The sequence below is a fragment of the Typopeltis vanoorti genome, chromosome 17, assembly GCF_054136105.1.
Source record: "Typopeltis vanoorti isolate ZY-2024b chromosome 17, IOZ_Tvanoo_1.0, whole genome shotgun sequence".
Taxonomy (NCBI): Eukaryota; Metazoa; Arthropoda; class Arachnida; order Uropygi; family Thelyphonidae; genus Typopeltis; species Typopeltis vanoorti.
The window spans coordinates 19908567-19931265 of record NC_143565.1 but is presented as its reverse complement, the minus strand read 5'-3'; the positions used below and the strand labels follow the sequence as shown (position 1 = coordinate 19931265).

The 22699-nt window shown below is 36.3% G+C and overlaps 1 protein-coding gene across 4 annotated transcripts in view; it reads right to left on the bottom strand.

Moving 5' to 3' along the window:
* The window catches only part of LOC150097209 (lysosomal alpha-glucosidase-like), a 284573-nt gene that overhangs the window by 204445 nt on the left and 57429 nt on the right, over positions 1–22699 (bottom strand). Inside the window, exons 4-6 of one of the 4 annotated variants that reach the window (XM_090407697.1) lie at positions 16370–16466; positions 9436–9674; positions 2870–3001 (exon numbers count right to left, since the gene is read on the bottom strand). The exons of 1 other annotated variant lie outside the window; for it this stretch is intronic. In XM_090407697.1, the coding sequence (XP_090263823.1) occupies positions 2870–3001; positions 9436–9674; positions 16370–16466 (468 nt within the window). The remainder of the gene's footprint in view (positions 1–2869; positions 3002–9435; positions 9675–16369; positions 16467–22699) is intronic. 2 more of the 4 variants (XM_090407698.1, XM_090407699.1) reach the window with 2 other exon arrangements.

Sequence of the window (22699 nt, the reverse complement as noted above, 5' to 3'; positions counted from 1 at the left end):
TTTTCAATTGATTATTCCACAGAGAGGCGCTGTTGCATCGGAAATAGCTGACCCACTATCCATAGGCCATTTGTTTCCGACCCAACACAGAGACAATGAAAACCTAAGGAAAGGACATGCTTATGCTTCCAAGAACAGGGCTAAGGGAATACTGTATATATTATGATTCATAGGTATATCAACTCGACTGAGATTATTAATATTAAATAAGCTAAGGAAATCTGTGTTTAGAACTAATATTGTTCTTGTGAAATAAGCAAAGGAAAACTGTGTTTCAGAACTAAAATTGTTGTTATTAATATGCTAAGGAAATCTGTGTATTAGAACCATGTTAAAAAAACAGTTCAGAGTTAAGGTGACCAATCGGCTGTAGCTAAGTGTATGACGTAGACATCGAGAGAGGGTGCTCGCAAGGAAGATATAAGGTGCGGCGCGAGGCTCAAACTCTCTCTCTTGTTTTCTGTTCCTGTGTTCCTGTTCAAGCCTGGATAGCTGAGGAAGCTTGTCGCCGGTGCCCAGCAACAATCTCCCGGTTGCTGTTATACCCGTGTCGAACAAAGCTACCTGTGGAATGAAGTCAGAATTTCGATAAAGAGCCATTGGTGAACCACGGCAATGTAAAGTCAGCGAAGGGCAACCCTCGAAGAAAGAACAAGTAAGTCGCAGAGACCATAGAAACACGTGGCGAGAGAATACGGAAGTCTTGCCATATCTGAAGTGAAAGCATGGGGGAAGTCACGGAAACCCCATTAGCAAAGATAAAGTGGTAAGCTACAACCTTTTATCTATCTAAAATAACTGTAAATGTAAAGAGGAAAAAGAGGCAAGGATTTGAAGAGCTCCACACAATTACTTGCTCATAGTGCCTTAGTGACTGTTTGGACTAATTATCTGTGTCAAGAAGACTCGTGTTAATCAAAGTTTGTGCTGAAAGGGGAACCTAACTCTGGAATAGTTTATTAGGAAAAAGTTACTTGCTGTAGTGTTAAATATTAGCCTGATTTACACTTAGAGTGGGCATAGAGATTTTGCAGAATTGAACTTTGTTAGAATATAAAATTGTATGAGTTTGATATGCCATGTATATAGCTTATATCCAATTGTATTTTGATAATGAGCATTGAATGACCCTGTAAAGATAAGTCGAGTCTGAACTTAATCATAAGGCAGAGATACATAACTGAATTACTTAAGCATATAGATTGAAATTTTGGATCTCTTAATCTAAAGAGTGTGTGTGGGGGGGGAGTTCGGACTCTCAATTTAGTTCAAAGAAGGTAACTTAGCATTGAAATTATTACTTAAAGTGTATCTTGAATGATTATTCAAAAGTGTATCTATACCAGTATTTTAATAAATGTATTCTTTTAAATCAAAGTTCATGAGTTCTGTTGTTCTGAGACTGACTTACCACTTATAAAAACTTTCGGACTTGTGTGAGAGTGGGGGGGAAACATTTCGTGTAAGATAGAAAGGGGGGAGCCACGACTGCACACCACGTGGTCCCTATGTTAATCAATGTTAATTAATCAAGTATCAGAATTTAGTTACCGGTTGGCGCAGTCGTTCTCAAATAAATTTGTTGGCAACGAAATCACTGATACGCATGAGATAAGAACTAAGGGAAAAAAATATAATAAGTAATTAAAAAGAGTGAGTGCAAGATATAAAGAGTGAGAGAGAAAATAGTGAAACAATAGAGAGAATACCAAGATATAACAATGATAGAGAAAAAACCCTGAAATAACAGGCACCAATCTGTTTGATGATTATGTCATAGTCACACACTGTCTAGTTCCACACATTCCATTTCTTCAGTGCAGCTTGCACTTGCTTAGCTGTCTCTCATATCAAAACCACATGATCACACTTACCAACTCATGGCAACAGACTGACCACTTTTAATAGCCCCGTTCAACGTGTTATTATTAAATCCAAGACTCCTATTTTTGTATTGTAGTCACTGCATTGTATACAATAATTATCAGCTCAAGGAACCCATTAATCTCACCCAACATTCTGTTTCTTGCTTCAAGTCAATCCTTCAATAATTAAAGTCACTGTTTACTATCATCTGCCTGAACATCTCAGGCAGCACTTTCCTATATATTATCTTGCTTACAGTAGTACCCACATCTAAAATTTCTGCTAGCCTCAACCTTATAGCAACAAAGTCATTATCAATACTTATTCCCTGATTCTCCTTCCACTTGAAGAGAGCACAACTCCTCTGAGATCATTAGTATTATCATACCCCTTTATATAATAGTTAGATAAAGGAAATGCTATATTCATTATATTCTGTTTATTTGAATATATAATCATCATCAATAATGTCTTGCTGATACCAGTGATTTGAGGCCCACCTGAATGGTCTGGTGGTTAGCATATCTGTAGCCAATAAACACTCTGTGGGTTTGAATCCCACTATGTACATGGATGTTTATGTGGGGGATGAATTTCATCACCTGTTGTAAGTCCCCCCCCACATACTTATTTGAGATCTGAAGTAGCTTGAAAACGTTTAATGTTTCGTCTCTAGAGCAGGGTTTATCAACCATATAATAAAAGTGAAAAAAAAAATTCTTAGCAGTCCATGGTCCAATTGTACTATAGGTTTATAGAAGCCTTTCATGGACAGAAGCCACATAGTGATTTATTTGATCATGACTACAAACTCTGCTTATAAGAAATTTACAATTACACATGTAATCCTTTCTTGGTAGGAGTTAAATACTTTTCTAAAAAAAAAATATTTTGGATTAATCAAAGTAGTGCAGCTGTGCACTAATTTCATGCAAGTTAAAAAACATAAGTAAGTAAAGAAAACTAAGAAAGTAAAAAAAAAATGTAAGTAAAGAATACTTATAGTTATTGGAACATAATGCATTCCTGCAGAATGAATTTCATCAACAAACTGAGGAAGTCCTGCAAAATTTTTCTTATCATAAGTGAAGTCATTATGATGCTCCATATAATCAATGTCATTCCACTGTACATCCTACAAAGAAATCAGACATAATTTAAGCATCTAACTAGATATTTTTATTATTATTCAGGCCTCCATGGAGTCAAAAGACTCATCGTGGGAGGTCCTTCCTAAGAACATAAAGTCTGTCAAGATTCATCGAGGGGAGGTCCCCCCTAAGAAACACAAAGTCTATCATACCACTCCTTAAACTCATTGACCGTTCTCGCCCTCACCACTCTATCAGGCAATGCATTCCACGGCTCAACCACCCTCCATGCAAAGAAACCACTCCTCACCCTCTTGTTCACAGTTTCCTTTCGTAACTTCCAGAGATGGCCTTTTACGACCATTGCTGTTTAACCTGTATGTTGATGATATTGGCAAAGATTTTTATCAGGATATTCAGTTTTATGCAGATGATGCAAAGGTGGGACAGACTATGAACAGTAGAGAAGATGTTGTGGCCTTACAAGAAGACTTGAATAGATTGAGTAAATGAGTGTAGGAATGGGGATGCCAGTTCAATGTTGCAAAATGTAAGGTTTTAAAATTTGGGAAACAAAGATGGGATGTAGAATTTATGTTTGGAAGGGATATATTGTTGGAGGTGGAGAAAATAAGAGATCTTGGGGTGATAGTGGATAAGGATCTGAATTTTAGGGGACACATTGCCAAAATTGTGAAGACAACATAAATAATTCTCAGAATGATTTATGTGACAAGATTCTTGTTCCATTGTATAAAGCTCTAATTAGGTCACACATGGGCTGCTGTGCACAGATTTGGTCACCTGGTTTTGAAAAGGAAGAAGATATGTTGGAAAGGATCCAGAGGCAACTGACTAAGGTAGTTTCCGATCTCTGGAATGTCTAATATGAGGAAAGGTTGAGAAGATGCAATTTACAGAGGCTAGTGGATAGGAGGAAGAGGGGTGATATGATAGAGACCTACTAGTTAGTAAGAGCTGGTTATAGAATCAATGTTGTAGCGGTTTTACAAAAAATGGGGTGAGATCAGGGGAAAGCCAGAGGTCATTCATGGAAGCTTTATAAGGAGGGTGTGAGAAGGGGAGTGAAAAGCAGTTTTTTTGTACGCAGAGTTGTGAATGATTAGAATGCCTTGCCTGAGAGGATGGTGTCTGCAGAGAATTGAGTGTGTTTAAGGCACAATACGATGCACTGTGTGTATGACAAAAGGTCCTCCTAGATGAGTCTTTGACTCCGTGGGGTCTTGGGATAATAATAATAATAATGATGATGATAATTTTCTCTCATGTTATGAGAGAAAATTATCATCATCATCATTTTAGCGATTTTTAAAATACTAGTCACCCTTGCTGTCTGCACTTTGCCCATGAGCATGCCAATCATATTTTTCTCTTTATATTCTCTCCACAGTGCTTCTTTTTTTTTTTTTTTTTGCAGTTCTTGCTTTATATCTCTGCTCATGCATTTAATCCTCACTTGGTTTATCTTCTAACCAGGGATGTGCAGTTCCAATATTACTTTTCTCAAACAATCCCTGACCACCTCCCCTGCACTACTGACAGTCCTTCCTTGTAGTTTTTTAAGCCATACATGGGCTAAGTCTGCAAGTCTGCTGTAATTACCAGTTTTGTAGATCAACATAAACCTTTTCTTGAAGAGAATTCCATGTTTGGCAACTGCCCAGACTATACATGGTCACTTTATCCATTGGAGGCAGAGTGTCTACCTTAGTTATGGGTATATCATCTGAAGTTATTACTAGATCCAGCACTCAGAAATTGCTGATCTACCTCAAGTGTTGATGTGCACTCCTGATTACATTCCTCTTGAATGTTTTTAAGCACCATGCTATAATATCTTGTTTTATTTTGCAGTCTTTCACAGTAAATACTCCAGACTTCTAGAGTATTATTGTAATTGTCATTATCATCAGACCTCCATGAAGTGTATAGATTCATTGTGGGAGGTCCTACTGTCACACACACACACACACATGGTTCAACATGTCTTGCTTTAAATTCATTCACTGTTTCCTCGCCATACTCTAAGCGAATGCCATGTCACTTTTATTATCTTTGATTCCTTTTGCAGGTATTTTTCTCCATTCCTAAGCTTTTTTTGCTAGTCTCCGGAATATTTTGCCCTCTTCCTGATACTTATATTCTGTGTTTCTTACCATGACTTTGTTTAATTAGTTTTACATATTCCTTTGCTTTCTTACATTTTTCTCTGTCTTTTCTTAGAGTATATGCTAATTCACTTGCTAGGAGCTTTCGATATACTTTCTTGCAATTTTACTTTACTGCTTTTTTAACTTCCTGAGTCCACCATGGAGTTGTTATTTTTCTATCCTTGCAGACAACCTCACCACATACATCTGCAGTGAATCAATTGATATTTCACTTGATTTCGAAGATATGATGATTCTTATTTTCAAATCTTTCATTTTTCCTTGAATGATACAATGTTAGTTATGAGGATTGGCTGAGGGAATGTGGACTGCAGATCTTGGTGGTTAGAAGGAGAGGTGATAGGATCGAGACTTTTAAACTGTTGAGATGCAGTTACAGGGTTGACAATGGGGAGTTCTTTCACTTGGTGGAACAGTGGGGAGGAGTGATGACAAGGGGACCCATCCCTAGAAGTTACAAAAGGAAGCTGTGAGCAAGAGGGTGAGGAATGGTTTCTTTGCGTGGAGGGTGGTTGAATTGTGGAATGCATTGCCTGATAGAGTGATGTGAGCAAGAACGGTCAGTGAGTTCAAAGAGTGGTATGATAGACTTTGTGTTTCCTGGAAGGTCCTCCCATGATGAGTCTCTTGCCTCCACGGAGGCCTAAATAATAATAATAATAATATTTGTACATTTCAGTTCACCTCTAAAAGCTGCTCAACTTTCAATCTTTTTAAAAACTTTCTTACATTTGTCAATATGATATTCGATTTCATCTTGTTCAGAACTAAATGGCAAACACTTCCTATTCCAAAGTGTCCTCAACTAGCACAACTATATTACAATCAATATTTCTTGTGTTTTCTCTCCATGTGAATTTGTTCACATCATTGCATTGGAATATAGTCCATATGAATTCTGTTCAGGACATCTTCTACTATTGGCTAATCCATATTCTGAACAGAGATCCTGCAAGTACTTACCATTCTTATTAGTTGTGAACTTTTCTCTAATTTTTTGCAAGACATTTCTATATCTGGTATTCATTTTCTACTTTGCTGTTTACAATCTAAAACAAGGACCAACTTTCCTTTCCCTCATTTCAGTTGCCTTCGCTAATGATTCAAAAAATTCCTCCGCTTCTTTCTGGAACCATAAGCACAATTCAGCCTCATTGTCAATTTCCTTTATTATTATTATTATTATTATACCTCCAAGGAGTTGGTAGACTCATCACGGGAGGTTCATTCAACTGACAACATATTTATCATACCAAATCTTAAAATCCTTAACATTCCTTGCATTATCAACATATTCTGGTAATGCATTCCATTCACTGACAGTTCTCCAAGTAAAAAATCTAGTTCTCCCCCACTCTTTACCACATTCTTCCATAACTTCCAGGTATGACCTCTGGTTTTTCCCCTCTTGCCTTCAACTCTTTTTATTATCTCATCTGGATTAATTTGATAAAAATCCTCTCACTAACTTAAATGTCTCTATCACATCACATCTTTTCCTCCTATCCACCAAACTCTGCAATCCACATTCCTTTGACTTCTCTCCAATGTCATTCCAATGTCCTGATATTGTCTTACTCACTCATCTTAGATCCTCTCCAATGTTTCCACATCACAATGAAAATCAGGTGACCAATCTGAGCACAATAGTCAAAGTGTAGTGTGCTTTATACAGTGGCACAACCACTTCCTTATCCCTAACATGTAGGGATAAGGAAGACTACAATGTGTAGTCTTTGCAACACTTACAATATGCATCCCAAACCTCAATCTACTGTCAATCATCATTCCCTGGAATCTTATCCACTTCTTGCAGTATGGCACTGGGACTCACTTTCAATGTAGTACAGAACCTTATATTTCTGCACTCCAAAATGCAACACCTTGCGCTTATTAATATTAAGACTACAACTCCACTCTTTTGTCTAAGTCAAAATTCTACTCAAATCTGACCTAGAGGGAAATTAATATCAGCAGTGCTACTTATAATTCTCCCCAACTTTGTATCATCAGCAAACAACTGAAGATCCCCAGCTAGTCCACATGATTTATCATTTACGAACAAGTTAAACAGCAGGGACCCAAGAACAGAACCCTGGGGCATGCCACCAGTTACCGTCCTTTTTTGAGATTCTGCTCCATCATACACGACTTACTGGTATCATTCAGAGTGCCAATCTCCAATCCATCTAACCAATATACTATATATTCCTATCCTCTACAGCTTGTACACCAACTTATCATGTGGTAATCTATCAAACACTTTTGCTCCAAGTTCCATTCCAAGTATAGCACTGTATATGATTCTTCCTTATCTAACACACTCATTACCTTATCATAAAATACAACTAAATTGCTAAAACAAGATCTACTGTTTACAAATCCATGCTGACCATCATAAAGAATGCTATGTCCATCAATCTAATCCTTAGTCTAATCCTAAACAATCTCTCCAACACCTTGATGTTGTAGTGTGAATAAGCATTTTGATGCATATTCACATCACTCTGCTCGATGCTGCCATTTGAGAAGATTATCCTCATGTTTTGTATACTATAATAGCTAGTTCTTAATTTCTCTTATTGATTGAATATAACATCTTGTAATTATTACTTAGAAAAATCTCTACTTTTTTTGCCTTCTTTATTTTGGTAACACCAATTATGTTGATTTGGTTATTTTCTAATTCTTCTCTTAGTTCCACTTCTTTTCTATTGATACTTCTTTTGCAGATGGTGCCTATCTTGAATTCTGTTGATGCTGAGTTTGTTTGAGAAGCTTACTTGGTTTCCTGACGAAAACAGCAGGGCCTTATTAAACCAGGTGATGTCCCTAGTTGATATGAAATTCCTTTATGTACATAATAATAATAACAATAATAATAATGATGTTTCCAATAGGTCACACAAGTAGTATAGAGTCTTTATCCCTATAATAATGTGTAGAGGAATATAAGTGATTTAAAAACCACTATACAATTATATTATATAGATAATTATCAAGTTGCCGACATGTTTATTTACTGAATTTTCATTGTATTAGATTCTGAAGACTATTCCAACTTTAAAATTCTCTTTCTCCCTTATGTATACATAAACAGATACATACGGCAATATTCATCATCATGACAATCATATGTTAAGACAGGGTTTCCCAAACTTTTCCTACGATGGAACACTTGACAAATCCTGAAATTTTCACGGAACACCTTGGTTATTTTGTAATGTATTAATCAATAATTAATTGTTAATTTAGCTGATTTTTATTATTAATTAATAACTGATCATTAATTATTAATTAATAATTAATTAAACATCAATTAAACATAAACATCATTAAATTAATTTGTGCTGATTTTCATTAACATATCCCATTCTGATCACCAAAAATGTATAATATCATTATAAGTACTTACGATGAATGCAGACTTTTTTCCTGTGTGCTGGTGGTCTTCCCTTCCTTTTGTACATCCTGGAGATTGCTTTGTAGGCTGGTGGTGGATGACTTACTATCTGTTGCATCACAAACACCTTCAATAAGAGATTTCTTAACACCAAAATTAAACAAAGTCCCTTATCTGTTATTCATATTAAAATTTAAATCTGCAGGCCTATTACGTTTAAAAAATCATGGCACTACGGTTTCGAAACTTTCACCCTACAGTACGAACTTGTGAAGAAAGTATTCAGTATTAGCAGATTTGAGAACTGGATACAGACTTCCTTGATCTTCACTTTTAGTGGAAAAATTTTCTTTATGCTTCCTTACTGATTGGTCACTGACATTTTCTACACAGATGTCATTTCCTTCAGTTTTGAGAATAGAGGATACGCTGCTCATTATTATAATCGGCTTGCAGGCAATTTTTATGACTGATCATAAACAGCAGTACTCCCTTCCCAAATGTTGAAAGGTTTCGATGTGTGAAAATTAACGATACACAGATGTCATTAGGTGTTCTGGGTCTGAGCTTTTCGACATATTCACGAATATTATTCTCCTCAGAATATTTCCACTATAAAATATTCAGTCATGAATATTTTATAGTGGATTTTATGCTTAGAAAACTAAAATGACAAATTCCAGGAGAACTTCTCACGGAACACTTATTCACCTTCTGCGGAACACTAGTGTTCTGCAGAACACAGTTTGGGAAACCCTGTGTTAGAGATTGACTTATCACTGAACTGGTGGAATAACTATTACCATATGAATTAGTTTTTTGAAATATTGATAAACATATAATAAAAATCTGGAAATATATATTTGAAACATTCAATACTTACAAAACAAATACTGGCATTTCTCATTTTTTCCCAAACCTCTCTGGTCTTGTTTACTGTATTATAGCCATAGCGACAAAGATGAAAGCCTAATCCCCAATAAGGAGGCATTACAGGAAGCCCAATCAACTTTAAGTATTGTTGAGTAACTTCTCCAGGAGAAGGTCCCAAAAATATAAAAAAATCAAGAATTCCACCAATTGGGCGAAAGGTAATAGCTGGTGTTGGCTGAAGAATAATGTCTGAAATTCAAAAATATGCCAATCAATCATAACAAACTTCTGTTTGGCAGTTTTATTTGATTACTGTATAAACTGAGATGTCACTATTTCAAGCTATTTAATTAATATTCACAAAAATTCAAGATCAAAACACCAATCACTGGTTTTATTAACATTTCAGAATGTAGATTCCTGGGCACATATTATTCATATTGAATAATTTAAAGCAGAAGGTACACCTGAATATGAAATGCTGGTGGTTTATATGCTATGAAAAATAATAATTTCATTCAAGTAAAAAGAGCTAATAAGCTTCATTTCGGTAATGAAAACATTACTTAAATTAAGGGGATATTAAATCCCACATAGTTTTAAAACCGAATAAGAAACTCAAAGATCGGAATCAGAGAGTTTCTTGCTGAGTATAGTAAACTATAAAGTATCGGCAACACTAGCGTTAGCCAATGCAAGTGATCCTAGTACGTAGTACAATACCGGGCAACTCGTTGCAAAGGTGGGGGAGGTTCAGATCGCTATTCTTAGGTATTTTCCATAATGTAAAAACACATTTCCTAGGAAATGTATGCTGCTATTACATTATGGAGGGAGGTCACTACCCAGACCGGTTTCAGCCTTTTTTGAGGCTTCATCTAGCTACTCAGTGATGAAGCCTCAAAAAAGGCTGAAACCGGTCTGGGTAGTGACCTCCCTCCATAATGTAATAACAGCATACATTTCCTAGGAAATGTGTTTTTACATTATGGAAAATACCTAAGAATAGCGATCTGAACCTCCCCCACCTTTGCAACGAGTTGCCCGGTATTGTACTACGTACTAGGATCACTTGCATTGGCTAACGCTAGTGTCGCTGATACTTTATAGTTTACTATACTCGGCAAGAAACTCTCTGATTCCGATCTTTGAGTTTCTTATTCGGTTTTAAAACTATGTGGGATTTAATATCCCCTTAATTTAAGTAATAATTTCATTATTTAAATTAAGGGGATATTTAATCCCACATTATTTCAAAGCAGAATAAGAAAACTCTAAGATAGAAATCAAAGAGTTTCATGCCGAATATAGCAAACTATAAAAGTTCGGCGAGTCCAAGCGTGTGCAAACACCTGGGTGGTACAATACCGGGCAACTCGTTGTAAAGGTGGATAAAGCTAGGATCGTTATTCTTAGTATTTGCCCTAAGGTAAAACTAATTCCCTTGGAGATGTATCTTGTTTTACATTAAGGGAGATAGGTCACTGCCCAGACTGGTTTCAACCTTTATTGTGGTCTCATCAGTGAGTAGATAGACCAAATAATACCAAGATTATAGTGATAATAGCTTTAATACTTTACTGTATGAGTTGTCAAAAAAGGTGCACAGATAAATTAATGAAATAAAGAGCCAAAAGGCTTCACTTCGGCGATGTTAAAATTATTTAAATTAAGGGGCTATTTAATCCCACACTATTTCATGGCCAAATAAGAAAACTCTAAGATAGAAATCAAAGAGTTTCATGCCAAATATAGCAAACTATGAAAGTTCGGCGAGTCCAAGCTTGAGCAAACACCTGGGTGGTACAATACTGGGCAACTCATTGTAAAGGTGGATAAAGCTAGGATTGCTATTCTTAGTATTCCAAATACTAAGAATAGCGATCCTAGCGTTATGATAATGATAATGATATTATGAATAGAATTCCCTTAGTACTGAGGCCTGCAGGATCCCACTTGTTACCTTTCTCTTCCTTGGTATTGCTCCACCAAGTATGTTGTGGAGCAATATTGCTCCCTATATGCAACATTTTATGTAAATAGTCTATTGTCCCAATCCACTAACTAGGTTTTTTGCTTGGAGAGTAGTGAATGAGTGGAATAGGTTGTCAGAGTCTGTTGCAGGTACCATGACTGTGAATGAGTTCAAAGCAAAGTATGATGGATACCTCACAAATGTTGGATAGTTTTTGCATGATGTTTAGGACCACTCTTGATGAGTTTCAGGACTTCTTGGAGTTGTCCGTAGCAATGATAATAATAATAACAAGATTTAAAGATTTAAGCTGTTGAGCAGTATTTATCAGGACACTAGTTGGATTTTTCAAGGAGTAAAATGAGAGAAAGAGACAAAAGTCCAACTTTGGAAATAGCTGTTTGGAAATTATACAGATACTTGTATAATAATAATAACTTGGAAGAATAAATAAGCTATTCTCTCACTTTACAAAGCTTTGGTAAGGTAATATCTGACAGAGCCACCCACAATCATATACATTGGTCCCAAAAGCTAAGGATGACATACATTTCTATCTATATATGAAAATATTTTCAGACTACAGCCAAATGTGGACATAAATTTATTGCAGAATGCTAATAAATTATATTACACAAAAGATGTGTTATAAATTTCATACAAATTAATACGAAATATGTCCAGCCTGAACTATGGTGCAGCTCTCACAATATCGTACCACGGTTTAGCCAAGTAATTCAAAAGTTCTTGAGACAATCTGCCCCACTCATCCTTCTTCAGAGCAAAAATAAGGCCTTGTTTATTTTCTGGAAGGGAATTTTGAGCAGTAATGCATATCCAAATTGTGTCCCAAATGTGTTCTTTGGGTTGAGATATGGGGGGAGCATGCTAGCCACTCAGTTGGATTAATATCCTCACTCTCCAGAAGTATATCCACTGCTTGTGTATGATGTGGTGTGGCACTGTCATCTATAGAAATGAATTATTTGCCTACAGCACCATGGAACAATGCAACATGATGTTGAAGAACTTCATTGCAATATCATTCGCCTATCATAGTCCCTTTTTTCCAGCACATGTAGCTCAACGTGTACATTAAGCATAATAATTATTTTGCATTAAACATAAGGATTAATTCAAAGGATATTTTTGAGATCAGGACTGGTGGTGGGAGAACTAGGGGACACCTATGGAAGCTGAGCAAGAGTGTGGTTAGCAGGGGTATTTGAGCTGGGTTCTTTACTTTTAGAGTGGTAAATGAGTGGAATAAGCTGCCAGAGTCTATTGTGGGTGCTATGATGGTGAGTGAGTTTAAGGCAGGGTATGAAAGGAAACTAGCTGCAAGCTAAAGAGAATCCCAAACAGTTCTTTCAATATGCTGCAAGCAAAAAAAAAACTGTACACGCCAAAATGATTTTAAGGAATGATGATGGTAAGGAGGTCACTGAATCAATCAATATAGTGGAGTTACTGAGTGAGCACTTCGCAAAAGTATATCATCCAGGTGGTGACATTGAGAAAATGAAGAAGCCATTAGTTTATACGGGAATTGTGATGAATGAAGTGGAGGTGAATAGTCTATTACAGAACCTTAATGTGAATACATCTGTGGGATTGGATGGTATAGTGGCACGGGTCTTGCGTGAAGCGGCTAAAGAATTATCAGTGCCCTTGACCATGTTGTTTAATCAAAGTCTCGGGTCTGGTTTAGTCCCGAAAGTGTGGAAAGAGGGGAAAAAGGAGGATCCAAGACTACAGTTGCAAATTACCGATCGATCAGCATATCAGGAGTCGTTGTCAAAGTCTTGGAGAAAGTAGTCAAGGGAAAAATACAGGAATGGATTGATGAAAATGAGATACTGTATGGAAGATAGCATGGCTTTGTGAAGGGAAAAGTTTTATAACACAGTGAACTGGATAAGAATAATGGGTTTACAGTGATACTGCTGGACCTGGCTAAGGCATTTGACAGGATACCACATGGAATTCTAATCTGTAAACTGCAATATATGGGAATGGATATAGGGTTGGTGAGATGGATAGGTGAGTGGTTGGTGGAGAGATATCAGAGAGTAGTTTATTCAGGAGTAGAGTCCAAAAGACGGTCTGTGACTAGTGGTGTGTCACAGGGTTCTGTTCTTGGACGACTGCTGTTTAATTTGTTCATTAACGATATAGGGAAGGATCTAAGAGGAACAGTTCATTTGTTCGCTGATGATGCAAAGTTGGGTAAGCCAATAGTGAATGCAGAAGATGTCAAAATCTTGCAGGACAACTTGGATAGATTAGAGTTTTGGGCTAAGGAGAATGGATGTCAATTTAATGTGACAAAATGTAAGGTTATGCATTTTGGGGTGAAAAGATTAGCAGCAGTATACTACATTGGTGGAACTGTACTCCACGAGATTGATGAGGCCAGGGACTTGGGAGTGTTGGTGGATAGGGAGATGAAGTTTAGGGGGCACATTGCAAAAGTAGCTAAATCAGCTCATCAACTCACTTGGTTGTTGAAAAATACTTGACGAGCAGAGACAAGCAAGTTATTGTACCTCTGTACTGAGCCTTGATAAGACCTCATCTCGACTACTGTGCCCAGATTTGGTCACCTAGGTTCCTTCTTGATGAGGAGGTAGAGAGGATCCAGAGGCGAGTGACTAAGATGGTAGCAGGTCTATGGAATGAACCATATGAGAACAGGTTGAAGATTTGTGGGTTGCAGAAATTAGTTGATAGGCAGAAAAGGGGAGATATGATTGAGACATTCAGATTGCTAAAGGGTTTCTATAGGATTAATTCAGAGGATATTTTTGAGATCAGAACTGGTGGTGGGAGAACTAGGGGACACCTATGAAAGCTGGGCAGAGTGTGGTTAGCAGGGGTGTTAGAGCTGGGTTCTTTACTTTTAGAGTGGTAAATGAGTGGAATAAGCTGCCAGAGTCTGTTGTGGGTGCTATGACGGTGAGTGAGTTCAAGGCAAGGTATGATAGATACTGTGAGAATGTCGTATAGTTTTGTGGACATGATGTTTAGGGCCTCCCTCGATGAGTCTAGGGACTCCCTGGAGTCGCCCGTAATAACAATAATAGTAATTAAGCATAATGCCTCTCCACACCATGACCCCAGAACTGCTGTATCTCCCTTTCAAGAACATTCTTACAATGGTGGGCAGTACCACTTTCATGCCAGATCAAGTATCATCTAGAATTGGAGGAAAGACTAAAATGACTCTCATCTGTAATGAGTACCTTAGTTCATTGGTATCTTGTCCAATTTTTTGGATACAACACCATTGAAAATGTGCTCTATGATGAGCTGTGGATAATGGACACAGACTACAAGCCTTTGGGCATATACACCTACTTGTCACACACATTTTGCAACAGTTTGTTGAGATATTCATGTACCTGTGCTTAAATAGAGCTGACTTCCAAGCTGACCTGCCTTGGCACATTGATTACACGTTGCTGTTATAACCAAAAATCTATCTTCATGTTCCATGGTAGAGCAATGGTGATCTCTTAGCAAATGTCTGGAACACATTCCATTTGTTCGAAATGCTGCCCAGAATCTGGATACAATGCTCTATGAGATTCCAAACTCTCTGGCAATATCAGTAATTCTGTGGCCTTTTTCATGCTTCCCAATAATTCTTCCCCACATGAAATCATCTAGATGATGTGTTTGAAACATTACAAGCATTCAAGTTTGCAACTTTATTCCTTCATGAAAAGTGCTTCCTTCAAATACAATTTGCTTAGCACAGCATTTTGCCTTTTATCCTGTTGAGTCTACCAAGTGACCCCTTTGAGTGTGATTAGAAAATGTGAATGTGTGCCCACTTTCTACTCAAAATCATCAGTTATACAAATTGCCACAAGCTGATTCATCTAAAGTAGGTTTTGAACACCTGTGTAAATGGGAGACTTGACTTGGCAACTCTTTGGCAGAAAGTAGCCAAGATAACATCTTGCATTGTGTGTATATGACCTAACCTCATTTATCTTCCCATAATGCATAGCATTAAACATGTCCGCAAGGAGATGTGCTTTACATTATGGGATACTAAGGCAAATGATGTGAAGTCATACCACCTTTACCATGAGTTGCACCAGTCCTGAAAATACTTCAGGCGCAAACTCTGTTTGCTTACACTTGGATAAAGGATTAAACCAAGTATATAATTTCTTGATATCTTTAATTTATAGTATGACCAAGTGGAAAAAACTTTCAATAACCAAATAGATAGACAAGAAATACATATAGATATGATAGAAATATCTGCAATGATAATAGATATTGCAATATAGATACAAGTGACATTTTGCAGCTCATGGCAGGGGAATGAAAACTGAGGGTCATCCCTAGATGCTGGGTAAAGATGTGACCAGAGCATGTGAGGTCTAGGTTGTTCTCTTTACAGCATGTTGTGAATGTGTGTGTGTGTGCACGCAAGAGGCTAATATCAGAGGCTAAATGCATTTTCAGTGAATATGTTCAAGAAGAAATATGATAGCTAAGCAGTGAGTGATGAGCAGGACCCCTTAAACTAGTAGAGAAGCATAATAAGCCTGCATAATAATATTATCTATCAAAAGATTTAAGCTGTTGAGCAGTATTTATTAGATTACTAGTGTTATTTTTCCAGAGATAAAATGAGAGAAAGAGACAAAGGGTCAACTCTGGAAATTTTCCAAAGGACTGTAGGAATAAGGAAGCAAGTAGTAGATTTTCTTTTTATGGAATACATTACTTGAGTGAGTAGTGAAAAAGTGCACTGAATGAATTTAAAGAGTACATCAGACTCTGTGTCTGAAGTGGATTTCCTGCATTGAGTCTTGTGACTCCATGTTTATGATTATCTCATACTAATCATAAAAAACATGAAATATCAGTTTTGATGAGTAGTTTTCATAAGTAAGATGGGAAGTGTGATTACCAAATTACAATACAGACAACTTTTATAACTCACCCATAGCATTGCTGTTAAGAAGAAACACTCCATGACTGTTCCCATCTTCTTCTAGTGCAAGATAAAAGGGATGACTGCCGTATAAATTCATATTTACCTATATATTTTAATATATGTTATATGTTAAACATTTTCAAAAAAATATTTATTAAAAATTATTCTGTGAGTGATACTTAACATACACATGGTATTGCAAAAATCATATATTACGAGGCAGTTGAAAGTTTTTTTCATTTGACTATACTATAAATTAAAGATGCTAAATAAACTTTATTTTTGGTTTAATCCATTATCCAAGTGTAAGCAAGCAAACTCTTCACTACTGGACTACTTGTATGTACATCTAATGACTTCACATCAATTGCCTTAGTATCCCATAATGCAATGAACACTCTCTCAGACATGTATAATACTACGAATTATGGCAGTGGTTCCCGACCTTTTCCACTTGTGTACCACTTTTAAATCCATTTCTATAAATTCTACCCCTTGTTTTTAAAATGGCTGTTTTTAAATACTGACACTTTTGTTCAGTGCCTATCTTAATGTAATGCATTTACTTATACTCAGTCAATAACTGAAGTAATAATGCGTCAATAACGTCTAAAGTCAATAGCGCATACTCCATGAGACAACACGTACCACCGTACTCGTACCATCGGTTGGGAACCGATGAATTATGGGAAGGGCCACTACACAGACTGGTTTCAACTGTTATTGAAGTATGTTAAAGTGCAGGGATACCTCTCCAACAACTTGCAAAAATCATATAATACACGATTGTTGAAAGATTTTCACTTGGTTATATCATAAATTAAAGATACCAAAAATTATATTCTTGGTTTAAATCCTTTATCCAAGTGCAAGCAAACAATCTCTGCATGTGAAATATCTTCAGGACAGGGCTACTTGTATGTAGAGGCTAATGACTACACATCAATTGCTTTAATATCCCATAATGCAATGCACACATTCTTTCGGATGTGTATAATACTAGGCATTTTGGGAAGGGTCACTACCCAGACTAGTTTTGACTTTTATTGAAGTATGTTAAAGTGCAGGGATACTTCTTTCAAAATCTAAGTAATTTACAAGATCACTCTAAACCTCACTGAGTGACCCTAAATTCATCACTCCTGATTTGAATCACTCCAGTACAAGAAACTCAGCAGTGGCTCCACTCAGCGACAGGCAAAAAACAACCGCCAATCAGAGCCCCTCTGTTCCCTAGAAAGCAAGTCAACCCAATAATAAACATTATCACTATTCAAGTGTGAACTTTCTCCAAAATCTTGGTCAATCTCGCAGATCACCCAATTAAATGAATAAGTTAAATGAGGATAATTTAACTCATTACTCAGCAATAGTTCCAATCAGTGACAGGCTCACCCTACCACCATGCAGAACTGCTCTCCTTGAGCAACTCCATACTTTACTTGCAAACTTTGTTTGCTTATACTTGAATAAAGGATTAAGCCAAGAATATAATTTCTTAGCATCTTTAATTTATTTATATATTACGAGGTGTTATCCAAAAGTTAAGGAATTTGACCATTAAAAAATATTTCTTACCCTAACTCCTAGTTTCCACCATCCCCTTTGAAGTAGTCCCCTTGGTCATGTATACAGTGATCCCAGTGGTTTTTCCATGATTCTGTGCATCCCTTGAAGTCCTCAAGTCTAACTGTGTTGAGTACCTACTGTGATTCTGCCTGGACCTTCTCAATTGTGTCAAAACGATGCCCTTTCAGCTGGAATTTCATTTTGGGAAACAAGAAAAAGTTGCAGAGGGTAAAGTCAGGTGAATGGTGGAGATGGAGAATGACTGTTGTGTTTTTTGGAAGCCAGATATTGTTGAACAATGAGTCATGGTGGAGAACCCAATATTCTTCCACTTATCTGGATGTCTGTACTGAATGCTCTCACTAGCTGCTTCAAAACCACACAATAAAACTTGCCATTGACAATTTTGACCAAGGGGAGGAATTCCTTTTGAACAATGCATTGGATGCCAAAAAAAAAAAAAAGATCAACATTGACTTGACATTGCTGTGAACACACTCTTTTTTGGCTGCACTGAATTTGGCAACTTCCAATGACTTCCTGGTCTGGGGGAGACCTGACTCCTACCAGGCGCGTCCCTCGGTTGGCGGATGAGGGAAACCCCAATGGGTTGCTCTGAATAAAGAATAAGGAGTCGTGGGCTGCAGCAGAGGAGTGGCAAGCTGGCTGCATTATTCTGCCATTCAACCCTATGAATCAGGAGTCTCCACTGTGTCAAGAGAATGTTACTGCGTCCGAGGAAACCAACACGATTTATCCTAGATCACAGGGAGCAGTCGAGAAGTTTAGTATGTGGTCAGCCAATAGAATTTCGCATCTCTTAACCTTAAATATAAGGACACTGTTAAAACCTGGGAAAATAAATTTGATGGAAAAAGAACTTGCTAGGATTAAGTGGGACATTTTAGGTTTGGCTGAAACCCATTGGACAGGAGGAGTTATAAATCTAAATTCAGGAAAACTATTCTACTCGGGCAGAGAGGACAATATACATAGAGAAAGAGTCGCCATTTTAGTGAATAATAGTCTACAAAATGCAGTCATGGCCATAGAACCACATGGCCCAAGAATGATCGCTATCAGATTAAAAGGTAAAGAAAAAATGTTCACTTTACAATTATTCACATCTACGCACCCGACCAGTCACATGAAGATGAAGAAATCGATACCTTTTATGATAAGTTGCAAGATCTAATAGACAAGACCAATAAGAAAGATGTATTAATAGTGATAGGAGATTTTAATGCCAAAATTGGGAAGTTCACCCAGGCATGGAGGATGTTATGGGCAGGTTCGGACTTGATAACAGAAATGAAAGAGGTGAAAGAATTTTAGAATTTTGTAAAGCAAATAAGCTATTTATCTGTAACACCCCTTTTTTCCATAGACCTTCCCACAAATACACATGGACCTCACCAGATGGTACAACAAAGAACTGTATTGATTACATTCTAATCAAATGCAATTGGAAATCATCAGTGTAAAACGTTAGAATTTTAAAAACTCCAGACTTCGACACTGACCATGAACTGCTAGCAGCAAAAATTAAACTAAAATTCAAGTATCGTAAATCATGAGCTCCTATCAACAAAGTGGACCTGTCAAAACTGAAAAAGAAATCTATGCAAGATAATTATCATCATCATCATCATCATCAAATTCCTGCCATGTACCCTCAAGGATTGTACAGGATATGATAGTACTACATGAAAAAAATTACATCATTACTAACTTCCTATCTACAATTTTCTTCCAAATTAGTCTGTTACTTGTCAAGACTCTGACATTATCAGATCTTATATTTCTATCGTCTAAGGCACTTTGTACTGTATCAATCCACCTATATCTTGGTCTTCCTCTGGGTCATTTTGCTGCCAACCTGGCAGAGAACACTTGTTTTGCTAATCTTTCTTCGCCCATTCTGTTTAAGTGACCATACCACCTGAGATTAGCTCTGCTAACGCATTCCTGGATGCTGACAATGTCAAGTTCTTTCCTAATATCCTCGTTTTTAATATGATATTGCCATTGATGCCATCTGTTCACGCCTCTAATCTTTCTCAGGACTCTCATATCTGCGGTCATTAGTCTTTGGTCAAGTGTTTTACTTCTGATCCAGCTCTCAGATCCATAAGTTAAAACTGGTTTGAACACTGTCTTGTATACAGCTAATTTAGTGTTCCGACTAATTTCTCTCTTATTCCATATGAATTTATTCAATTGACTTACCACCATACCAGCTTTGCTGATTCTGTTGTCTATTTCTACATTTAATTTACCATCTTCAGTAAAAATCATGCCTAAGTAGCTGAAATGTTTTACTTGTTCCACAGGTTCTCCATTCACAACACAGTTGACATTTTCAATGATTCTGCCTATTTTCATTGTCTTTGTCTTTTTATTGCTGACCTTCATACCATATCTATTACAACAGTTATTCAATTTAGTCAGAGAATCTTGCAGACTTGCAGTGGATTTATTTAGAAGTATAACATTTCCTATTAGTGGCTGATAATTATCAGACACTAATAGGAAATGAGTTTAGAAGATTATCCTATGACAATATAGAAAATACATGGAATCAAGGTAAAAAAATTGTTACAAGTACTGCAAGAAACATGCTTGGTACAACATCAAGACCAAATCATGAATGGATAACTCCTGAAATTCTAAATACTTTAGAAGAAAAAAGAACAGCAAAGCATATATTAAATATAAAAAATACAGAAGAAAATAAGCAACATTATAAGAATCTTAAAAACAAAATCGATAAAATGTGTATATCTGCCAAAAATAACTGGTTGGAGGAAAAAGCAAAACTCTGTGAAGAAGCTAATAAAAGAAACAATAATAAAACGGTATACAAAATTATCAAAGAATTAACTAAGATCTATAAAGATAAACCATTAACAATAAAAGATAAAAACAACCTAGAAACTGGGTCAATACAAAATATTAAAATAATTTGGAAGGACTACTATCAAACATTATTTCAAAAAGAACAGGAGGAGGAAAGTATAACAGAAAAGATGATATATGAAAAGGCACCACTCATAACCTCAGCGGAAATTATAAATGCAATAAACGAAATGAAACTTTCAAAAGCTATGGGTAAAGATGAAATATCTATAGAACTATGGAAATATGGTGGCAAGGAAGCCATTAATTTCTTAATGAATTTTTTTAATCAAATTCTTTATACTGGAGTAATTCCAACTGACTGGAAAACAGGAATTATTATACCAATTCACAAAAAAGGAGACAAAAGAATATGTGAAAATTACAGACCCATAACACTCTTAAGTCATAGTTATAAACTATTCATTCGAATTATACAAAAGAGAACACAGGTGCTTACAGAAAAAATCATAGAGGAAAACCAAGCAGGATTCAGGCCACACAGATCCACTATAGACCATATCTTCACCATTAATAATATAGCAGAAAAATATTGGGAATACAACCTGCCTATATACTGTTGTTTTATAGATTTTAAGCAAGTCTTTGATTCGGTTAATAGAAACAAATTGATTACTATCCTAAAAAACGTAAAAATGGATTCTGATATTTTAACATTTATTACAAATTATTATGGAGACACCAAAGCTTTCATTAAAATAAACAACATTAAAACCGAGAATTTCAGAGTCAAGAAAGGTGTAATGCAGGGATGCCCTCTCTCACCTCAACTCTTTATCATCTTCCTAGAAGAAGTCTGTAAAACCATAGCCGATGAACCAGGTGTAAAAATCAATGGTACCAACATTAATCACATAAAATACGCAGATGATATCATTATTTTAGCAGATTCTAAACCACAGCTAGAAAAAACTATTAATATTTTAAATGACTCTTTGTAAAACTTATGGTATGAAAATAAATCTTCATAAAACAAAAATAATGAAGATAGGTAGAGAAGAAGAAAATATTTCTATAAATCTTGAAAATCACCTGCTGGAACAAGTTAATAAATATGTTTATCTTGGCAGTCTTATATCTAGTAACCTCAACAATATGGAAACAGTAAAACACAGGCTAAACCTAGGTTGGACCAACATGAATAAACTAAACAAAATATGGAAAAATAAAAAAATCCCAACGAGTCTAAAATTAAAATTATATAAAACAATTATTATCCCAATGGCTACTTATGCTTCAGAAGCCTGGAGATTAACTCAACAACCAATCAAGAAACTTCAAGCATTTGAAATGAAATGTCTCAGAAAAATTAATAACACCCACTGGATGCAACACAAGATTAATGATCAAGTCAGAACAGATTTAGACTTCCCAGATAATACAATAGACACCATCATTAAGCATCAACTGAGATGGTTTGGTCATATTCAGAGAATGGCTCCTCATAGATTCCCATATTTAGCTGTGAATGGATATATCAGAAGAAAAAGACCTAGAGGCAGACCAAGAAGTACTTGGATAAAGTTGCTGAAAGAACATTTACATCTACCCAGCTATAGAGTCATGATTGAGATAGCTAAAGATCACAATAAGTGGAGAACCTTTCTTCTTAGTGAACTCAATCCAACCTGTTACCAATCGGATGAGATGAGATGATGAATGACTTCCTTAAGCATTTGATGGGTTTTTGCAGCAGTTTTTTTTTTTTTTTCAGGTTGAAGCAAAATTTGATACAGATCTGCCATTTCAGTTGAAGAAGAAAACTGCTAAGCCACTAAAACACGGTCTTAAAAAAACGCATATAACTTAAGAAAGCAGCCTCTCAGCTTGCCAGCTATTGTCCTACTG